Below are 10,653 nucleotides of genomic sequence, written 5' to 3'. Positions count from 1 at the left end.
GAAGCTTTTGATGTGGCTTCCCTTCCTTCCTTCCTTCCTTCCTTCCTTCCTTCCTTCCTTCCTTCCTTCCTTCCTTCCTTCCTTCCTTCCTCCTTTCTTTCCTTTTCTCTTTCTCCCTTTCTCTTTCTTTCTTCTTTTGCAAACGCCTGCTTTCTAGGCAAATAAGTAGCCCAGTGTAACTATCATAAATGATTCAAGGTCTCAGTAGATACAATACAAAAGTCAACTGTGACATGCTATCTTAAGGAGCATAGCATACTAAGGACCATTAAGGAGTAAAACTATGTATGCTATTGGATAAGCATACATGTTCATAGTTTCCATATTTAAGTTTAAGAGGAAAATGTCTCTGCATCACCCAGTGCTTCCCTCTTAGAACTGAGACCAGAGACAGTTCTATGTCCGTGTTTACAGAACGGACTTTCAGAACATCCTCCTTTGCGCTCAGATTTAATAATCGGCCTCAAAACATGAGAAAGCCGAAATTTACTAGCAGCTCTGGAGATGTTCTGGGATTTATTTATAGTTGACAAGTTTTCCACTCCCAGGCCCAGGAAATTCAGCACAACACCCACCCACACTGCGGCACTTGGATGCACCAGCGATGTGGGGTTATTCCGCAAGTAGCCACTAAGGGGAGCCGGACGCTGGACCGCCCTGCAGTGTTGCCCTGACAACAGCGGCGCGCAGCTTTATGAGCGAAGTGCGGGCTAAAGCAGGTGTCGGGTTGCAGAGCGCTGGCCGGGGCTCCGGGATTGCGTGGAACCTGGAAGCGTCTAAAAGAGTCGGGCTACTGTTACTCCGCCTCTCTCTCTCCGACAGCTTCCGAACCCGGAAACTCGCAGGGTGAAAATGGTCCATCATTCAGGCTCGATTCAGTCCTTTAAACAGCAAAAAGGTCAGTTGGAACCCTGGTCCCCCTCCACGCGGGCGTCATGTCCACCCTCTTCATGCCCTTGCAGTTATGTGGGAACATCCTATGCAGGTTCACCCGAGGCAGAGGTGGGGAACTTTTTTTTTTTTTTTAACTGCCTCTTCACTTTGCATCAGAGATGACTGATTTCTGAGCCTCCGCGGTCCCTAGGAGAAGCTGGATTCGTCATTTCTGGGAATTGGTTTAATGGGTGTCTCTCCTAAGACTGTTTCAGTGCATTGCAGTAAACTCGTTTAGTAGAGGTTGCCCTGCCTGGTCCATGGCGCTCTAAGGTTTGGAGACAAAAATATTGGACCACGTTTGCCCCAGTCTGTGATTCCAGTTACGATGAAGTTTCACCCTAGTGGATTCTTTTTCCAGATATTTTTACACACAAACCTGCGAGCTAGAATTTTTGGAGACTTTCAAGAGCTGGCCTGTTGAAAAGGCTCCAAAACTTTATTGGGAAACTTTGGTTTTTGTCTGTGCGCTATTCCTGATTCTTCCTTTTCAGGTTTTATTGTTAGGTTGCACTTTAGGGAATTTATGTGATCTCTTTGCAGCTTCTTCAAGTTTTCCCCGGTGCAGTGACCAGTCTGTATTTTCAAAGTCAAATCAAGAAAATTTCAAAGACCTCCTCACTTTTTGGTGTTTGTTTTTAAATTTTGTTTAAACAGAATTTTATAAAGCACATTTATTTTGAAACTGGTATTGAATATCAGTCTAGATCCTATGAAAGGATCAAGCGTATCTAATTTAATTTAGAATCTCAGAGATCTGATCATTCCTTAATTTCATCTGTCTGTTTCTTTGCTTCAGTGGGAGAATTCTAGCTCCCCATTTGATACTTTCCCAGTCAAGTATTTTAAAATATAAAAAGAATATATAGATAGTTCAATCCAGGAAAGCAACACATGATTCTAGAATTTTAGTTTATTATCAATGTTATGACATTTGTCTAAATCAATTATCTTTTAAATGATATTTTATTAGATTTTAAAAGGTAATTATGCCACAGTTGACTAAATTGGTGCCTAACATGTGTGACTTCTTTAATGATAAATTTACTCATTTAAACTTAGATGTTTACTTAGTACTTCTACTTTTGCCCTCCGCATGGCTGATGTTACCCACTTTCCTTTCCAAAAATTATTTCTATGTAAATCTTTTCTTTTTAAGCACTATCTGCACAAAACTACTAGGGAGAATTTATCCTGCATAAAGCTAAACATTGAACTGCATGAATTTCAAATTTCATATTTGTATGCTCTGTTCAGGTCCCATTTCTCTAGACTCTTTCAAAACTATGATGGAATTGAGAGGGAGTGAGAGTATCTTAGAATAGACAGAAATTTTGGCTAGCATGCAATTCCAATTAAAATGTAAATGTTTCAAAGAAAATTAAACTTCTTCAAGAAGTAATGCTCTGCTTAATCATCCTTTAAAGCACATATAAACCCTTTGAAAGAAGGCAAAAATTCTAGGAACCTTGAAACAGCTCCATACAGTTACTATGATGTACACCTGGGAGTGACTCATTTCTAGATTCTGGAACCTTAAAATACACCCCAACCACACACATATAATTTATGATATATGGAGACATACTGTGTTTTTTGAAAACAAGTAATTTTCTACTTTAGGACCAAGTAATTCTTTGCTCAAAGCGAGTGATAGAAAACTATTTAAGTCACATCACTTAATGTTGTTTTCTTTACGATGTGTTATGAAACATTTACTTCAAGTTTTTTTTTTTCTGTCACAAAAGACATTAGTAAAAGGATAAGTGTGAAAAGGAGGAGGGGTTAGGAGGAAGCAACATTAAAATGGTCCTGGATAAATGATATTTAACACTGACTAGATATTTAAAAATGCAAATGTGGACTGGTTATGTTGGTAACATAAAATAGGAAAATAATATTCTAGATGTTATTGATCCAGAGGGCAGAAGACAGACGCCATTCTGTGTGATTTTCACTATAACATTAACTGGAAAACTGCAATGCTAGGAAGTAGAAAAAAAATTCCTCAATTCTTATGAAGTCTTCAACTCTGAGCTCACCTTCATTTCTAGATAAAAAAAATATTTAGTAACATTTAAAAAAATAGAGATTTTACTTATCCAAGTCAAAATCTTGGGACACCTGTTTCATAAGGAATTTTACAAGACTTGCAACCTTGAACTTTATGGTTTTCACTTAACTTTTTTTTTTTTGTTTTATGGGAAGGGAATTGACACTGTGGAAAGAGTTTCTTTCTGGAACATATTGGAAAGTCCTGTTTCTAGTTCATTTGTAAGGAATAATTAATATGAGCAATATATTTATGAGTATTTTATTTAATCATATAAGAATGACTTTTAAAATTTTTATTATAGTACATACTTGTTAAAAATAATTTCAACTTTCCAAAGTTGTCTCTATGATAATACTTAAAAAAAATTGACCATCACTTGAAAAAAAAAACCTGTTTATTTGCAACCTCTATAGGAGATGTGTTTATTTCATATATATGGGATAATCATGTAGTAGTCCCTAATTTAGGTTTTCTCACTATGCTACATAGCATTTTTCATACTAGACATAAAACCATTTTTGTTAACAATATATGAACTTTATTTTCATCCTTGTGTAATTAGTCTTGCCAATCCACTAATTGATTATAAATTTTGTTATCTCAAAGTATTCTTCATCACCCCTTTGAATAGAAGATAATAATACTTGGAAAAATTTCAATATACTTGGTAATCTATCTGACACATATTGGGAATTTAGAACATTAGTGAATGGTAAATATTATTGATACTATTCTTCCCAGATTCATTTACCATTTGTTTGTTCTTTAGAAGTAAAATAAACCCTGAATGGTCTCTTATATATACTTTTTAATTTTTTTCCATAATTTCTTGTACTTCGGCATTTGTTTTAAGAAAGACTGGATGCCAGTTTATCTATAGATATTTCTTTGCAATAAACTTGAGTAGTTATCACAAAGATTCTGATTTATGTATCCTTACATGAGGAAAATCTGCAAATAATTGTTGTGGAGTAAAATTTAGATATGGAGATTAATAAATATTTCTATTGTAGACATATGGTACTTGTTCAGTCTCCTCTTAACCCTTATTTTCTTATTTACCAAATTCTTGTAATGCCAGATACTATGGTTTGCTGTGATAGTATTAAGAATTCTTTCATTCTGGAAATCATTACTACAAGTAGTAATAACATGTTTCTCTTCTTTTTTTATTTTGGGTAACATCTGGCTCCACTCAGGGCTTATACCTTGCTTGGTGCTGTGGATTGAATCATGGTGGGGCTTAGGAGTCTATATCTCAGATTGAACCTGAGTCATCCCCATATAAGGCAAGAGACTTACTTCTGGTAAAATAGAAAACTATTTCTCTGGACCAAAGGCCTTTTAAACAATTATTATTATTACTTTTTTATTTTAAGATGTTTGTGTGGTTGGAGATTTAAAAGATTTGTTGAGCTTTTAAAAAATCATTTTATTACTGTATCACTGTGAGTTATTTAGTTACAAAGTTGTTCATAATCCATTTTCAGTCACATAATGTTCCAACATCTATCCCTTCATCAGTGTCCTCAGTTTACCTCCAGTGTCCTCAGTTTACCTCCCTTATGCCTCTATGGCAGATATTCTTCTTCTCCTTCTTTTTCCCTCTCCTTCTCCTTCTGCTTCTCCTTCTCCTCCTCTTCCCTTCCCTCTCCCCTCCCAGCCCTCACCCCTTCCTCTCTGTTTCATTTTTCCTTTTTAGGCACTGTGGTTAGCAATAGTTACTGAAAGGGTATCACAGATACTACTTTACCTCTTTTCAGCACCCAGTTCTTATCCAGAGTAGTTATTTACAACTGTCAATGTTATTATGGTCTCTTTTTTTGTCATAATTGCATCCCCCTCCCCGTTTGTGTCAAGCTTCCTACCATGTACTAATCTCCCTTGGGTTTGTTCAGCATTTACGCCATTACAGGTAACTGAATTTTCCAAGAAGATGTGTCATTTGCTTCTAGGCGATGATATTTAAGTTGGGTTTATGAAATATGAAATCCACACTTTTTTTGACTTTAATTTTCTTAAGATTTAGGGTATTTAAAAAAAGAGGTATCACACATGGGAAGTATAAAGGTAAAGTCAGGGGCAATTTATTTCTGACAGTCCAAGGATAAGGACGGATGCATCCTGCTTACAGAAAACTGGTAATGTGTGTTTGCCTTTGCCTGAGCACATATTGGAGAAACACATTATTTAGCAAATCCCAGTGATTTCTGGTAAAAGTCCAACTGTGATTCCCAGCCTGGCTTGCTCTGCTGTGCTCAATTTAGGGTGGATTCATGTGTCATACAAGAGTGGGTGAGAAAAGGACGGTGCGACTTCTGGTTTCTGGTGGCTTTTATTTACCAATAGAGCCAGCAAATCTTTGAGGGAAACTGCAGATTATATCAAACACAGCCTGTCCCTAAAGACTTGGGTTTAATCGGATCAGTTGACTCTATTAAGTAATTCATCATTATCCTAAAGGACATTTGGTTAAACATTAAGAGTGTTGTTAGTAATTTCACAAAATCAAACACTTCCTACTCAGATAAAGTCTAATAATAAGGATGTTCATACTTACATAATGATTTTGCAGAACAAAATACCTTTTTAAAAACTCAAAAATAAATCACTCATTATTGAAGCTGCCCGCCTGTAGAACTTTTTAGCATCTCTCCTGCTTTGGGCTTTATTCATAATTCATTTAGAACCAGTCAGATTGGCACCTTGGACCTCTGTCCATTGCATGGAGTGATACAAACACATAGGAATTGTCCAAGCCTTGGAGGCACTGGAGCAGCCCCAGGAAACACACGAGCTGGACATTTATTTGATATAATATTGCTCCCCACCTTCATTTCTACAAGTGAGTTATTAAGTTGCCAGAGACATTAAGAACAGTTAGTAAGTACATCCAGATTCAATGTATATATTAAGAGCAGAGACTGGGATTCATCACGGAGCCAATCAGCAAGTACTCTTAATGTGTAGAGAAGGATATGACAGATTTCCTATTCTCATTTTGTACATGTTGGTCCCTACATATAGAAAACCCTTTTAACTATTTCATTCTATTTATATTCTATGTTCTCCCTGGGCATCTATTTGCTACCAGTTTATTTTCTAAGATTTAAGTTGTCAACCCCCACCCCCCAGGAGACAATCCTGACCTTGGGGTTTATAGTTGGGTGGGGGGTGTCAATTTCTCACACTATTTCATGATTCCATCAGGTGTAATTTCAGGGAAAATGTCTAATTTTAGTATTACCTAAGTTCTTTCTTTTAGTTGCTTATCTCCTCACTGAAATCTTTAGGTGTGGAACACTCATATACACTTACACTAGTGAAACAAAAAAAAAGTATGTGGAGCTATTTATACACTGACAAAGATGTGTTCATGCATGTATACTAATTTTCATGGATATTTTAGTCAGTTATTAAATTTTATTATTGAAGGAAGGAGTACATTTTCTGTTGCTAAAATAATTCCCAAGTACATAGGGGAAAAATGGTGGCGAAGATTTTTTAAGATGAGAAAATATTCTTCTCCTAGTCTGGTTCTGACCATCAACCTGAATCATCAGAGAAAAGCAAGTGTCTAATTTAGAGCACTTAAGATCATCTGATCTTAAAAAAAATCATCCTTGTGTTGGAAAATTTTCAGGTACTTAGAACTCTAATTTCCCATGACACTCTCCAAATGAAGGTGAACTCTCTTTTATTTTTCAAGCCTCTCAAGCAGTATTTCTCAACAGGGCCTCATGGATACTTCTAGGGTTGCCTGATGAAAACTAAATTAAAAGGAGGGGCATAACACAAGACTAAGGGATCAACTGGTAGAACAGGGAATTCACAGGAAGGAAACAGGTCCCAAGGGGGCTACAGCTGGTAAAAGGTTCTAGAAGACCTTTTCATTTGGAACTGAGATTTCTATTATACTCTGAACCTGTATGTTACAGAAGTCTGGTGATTATATAAAATGAATTCATAAAAGAAATCCAAATTCTTAAGAAGTATGGGAAAATTGATCAACATGTGCTTATAATTTTTATTTAAAATATGCATTCATTTGAAAATATTAATGCAAACAATAGATTAAATATAAAAGAACTATGCCTGAAGAAAAGAACTTTGAAAATTACCTGTTATTAAATTCTGTTATTACTTTTATAGCTTTTGACATTCATCTTTTCTTTTTTTAAACAAATTTCTTTATTTTATAAGTGAGTTCACAATTATTTGATTGTATTTAATATTTATACACCAATCCCACCACCATTACACCTTCCCACCACCAAATTCTGTATGTTTCTATCCCAAGCCCCAATCCCTTCATAAAACACAACTGGAGATAATATTTCATATTGTCTGTTATGAAGAACGGCTGAACATGTTTACGAAAAAGTGATCATATAGGAAACAGTGTGAAGATTGTTCTATTTTGACAGGAGCCATTAAGACATTCTATAGGATATCACTAACATGTTGTTAAAGTTTGGGTGATATGAGCTTTGGTATATATATTTCCCTCTATGATTTGTTGCCTACTATCTGAGCCCCATCAAGTGTGGTGTGGTAATTATGGAGAATGGGTAGGGAGTGTCCTATGTGTCACCACAAAAGCAGCCGCACGGTCCACAAATGTGTTTACTCATATGTGAGGCTTGGTCAGAGTGTGTGGGGAGTGGCATTAAGTTTGGTGGCAGTTGGGTTCTGGAGGTGTTTGGCTGCTGGAATTGGGTCCCTTGGGGTGGGGAGGGCTCTCACCGACCCCCTCTGGGACTCTCCATGTGAAACAGCCTGGGGCGGAGTCCAGTGGCATGGTTATGGGAGCCTCACTTAAAAAATAAAGGCCCTCCCGTTGATCATCGATTTGCTCGAGCGGGCCCAGTAACGTCTCCATTGGAGACTTTGTTGTTACTGAGTCTGGCATATCGAATACTCTCGGTAGCTTGCCGGGCTCTCCGAGAGGGGCGGAGGAATCGAACTCGGGTCGGCCATGTTGGCCGCTTGTAAGGCGAACGCCCTACCGCTGTGCTATCGCTCCAGCCCTCACTTATGCTTTACATTCATGTTTTCTGAGCTGTTTTTCTTGCCCAATATTTTAGGCAATAAGTCTTGTCTCTTAGGAACAGGGAATGTTAATAATAGCACTGCACTGTAGCACTGTCCTCCCATTGTTCATTGATTTGCTGGAGCAGACACGAGTAATGTCTCCATTGTGAGACTTGTTGTTACTGTTTTTGGCATATCGAATATGCCCCGGGGAGCTTGCCAAGCTCTGTCATGCAGGCAGGATACTCTTGACATCTTGCCTGGCTCTCCGAGAGGGATGAAGGAATCAAACCGGGGTTGGCCGCATGCAGGGCAAACACCATACCCGCTGTGCTATTGCTCCAGCCTGTGAATAATAACAACAGCAAAATTCATCAGCATTTAAGTATTGTATAGACAATAATACTATCCAGCATCCCACAAGTCTGAAATGGACACTGCATTATTTCTTTACACTCATTAAAACCTTAACTGTTAGTTACTTTGCCAACTTTAATGGTAAGGAAATTTAGGTTTAAATTTGTATCTGCATTGCCAAATTAATTCAGTGATAAATACAGATATAGTACTTCCTGAAACAAGTGTCTAACTTTCCAATTGTTCTACAATCCACAAAGAATATATTTGTTGTAGGTGCTTAGAAAGATACAGAACTTAAGTAGCTAGAGGGTGTCACACTCTCATCTGATTTTCACCTCGTTTTTATAGTTTATACCCTTGCTCAATCTCTTGTCTGCAAAAACAAGAGATTTGGACAGTCTTATCATTTTCAAGACTGTAAATGGGAAGCTCGTTGTTCTTTCTGTGACCTCTAGTCACCTTGTACAAAACAAAATATTTAGTCAGAATTATCTCCATGTTCCCTCTGATTCTACAGTTCATCAGAGGTTAGAGATGTGTGAAATTATTTTCTAAAATTGGCAGTGCATCAGTACAACCATCTTGGCTGTCCCTTCAGTTATTACCAACTTCCAACTTCCTAAATTGCTCTGCAAAATAGGGAAAAAAAAAAGAAAGAAAGAAAACCCACATCCTTTAAATTATGACTGCTTTCAATCCTAAAAGTCAGTGCCATCTTTATCCATATTTCATCAAATGCCATAAGACCCCATAATCATATCCTTGTGACTGAAATACAGTAAAGTTGGATGAAAATAAGACATTTTGAAAAATATTTTTCAGATGCAAGCATTAGTTTTTGTATACTTTTTATTGGTAGGTTTCTCAGAAGTTACTAAGATGATCAAATGGCATCTTCCAATATATAATTCCTAAAATGATTTTTAAGGCTAAATTCCTAAAATATTTTTTAAGGCTTTGTATGACGTTGGTCTGAAGAGATAATAGAAGCTCTTAGGTACTTGTGTGGTATCCTGCCAATTCTGGTTGATTACCAGAACCCTCTACTTCCTCAAGTATGTAGCAAGAAGTAGCACCCAAATACTGTAATGAGACGCCACATCAACCCCCAGATAAGTAAGACATTTCATAATCTACTTCCCCATTTATCACCACTTTCTCTATTATTAAAGTTATAAGATATTCCAATATTATCTTATGACTGGTAAAAGTGTTCCTATAAAAATGCAAGTAAAATGAAATTGATTATATTTAACTTACATTGATATTTAAACTGTTTACTTTTAAATCATGGCATAATCATGGTTTGCAACATAAGAAAAGTTTAAATTTACCAAAAATACCTAAAAATAATTCACAGATCTAGTCTCTGAATTTGTATATATTCTTGATGACGTTAGAAAGAAAGCCTGCCCACATGGCAGAGTCTGGCAAACTCCCTGTGGCGTACCCAATATGCCAAATACCAGTAACAATGATGGGTCTCATTCTCCGAAAGAGCCTTGAATATTCTCTCAGGGCTAGGATGAAGGAGGCGTTACTGGGGCCTGCTCAAGGCAATTGACGATTAACAGGATGATTTGTGATTTGTGATTGTGTGATAAAATTATAAATCTATAAAGCAGTTTTTTTTTTTTTTGCGTTTTGGGTCACACCCGGCAATGCTCAGGGGTTATTCTGGGCTCTGCACTCAGGAATTACTCCTGGCAGTGGTCTGGGGACCATATGGGATGCTGGGAATCGAACCCGGGTTGGCCACGTGCAAGGCAAATGCCATACATGCTGTGCTATTGCTCCAGTCCCCCCCTTTTTTTGTATAAAGAAGTTTTAATGGAATTAAAGTAGAAAAAGAGAAACTATGTTTTTCTTTCTGATTACCCTTTTCTGCCATATTTTATGCCTATCATAGGTATTTAAGGTATCAGTAGCTGAAAGTGAAGAAAAATTGAGGGCAAAATAATGAATTCAAATTTCCTTACTGAGGAAAATGCTGCCTTTGGTATAATGTCTCCTTTGGCTTCAAAGATTTTGAATGATACTTCTCTATTTTTCACACATTTCTCTAAGGATGAGTGAGTTGGTGGTATGCAACATATTGAACAGCTTGCAATTAGTCATAACTCTTACCAGATGTGAAGAAATCACTCACTCAGAGGTGCTTATGCCCATTTAGACATTACTCTAGAATTTAAATCATGGATACCAAGTTACTTTAGTCTGTAGTTCTTATAATTCATGTTTTGTAAATTTATTTTATATGCTCTAGAAAT

General features: G+C 36.9%; 1 protein-coding gene across 1 annotated transcript in view; it reads left to right on the top strand.

Annotated features, from left to right (window-relative positions):
- Nucleotides 1-671: 671 nt before the first annotated feature.
- The window catches only part of ANO3 (anoctamin 3), a 245,243-nt gene continuing 235,261 nt past the window's right edge, over nt 672-10,653 (top strand). Inside the window, exon 1 of the mRNA XM_056136902.1 lies at nt 672-898. Coding sequence (XP_055992877.1) covers nt 853-898 — 46 coding nt within the window. The 5' untranslated portion in view covers nt 672-852. The remainder of the gene's footprint in view (nt 899-10,653) is intronic.

This window comes from Sorex fumeus, unplaced genomic scaffold (genome assembly GCF_029834395.1).
Source record: "Sorex fumeus unplaced genomic scaffold, SorFum_2.1 ptg000007l, whole genome shotgun sequence".
Classification (NCBI taxonomy): Eukaryota; Metazoa; Chordata; class Mammalia; order Eulipotyphla; family Soricidae; genus Sorex; species Sorex fumeus.
This window is presented reverse-complemented; position numbering and strand designations above follow the sequence as displayed.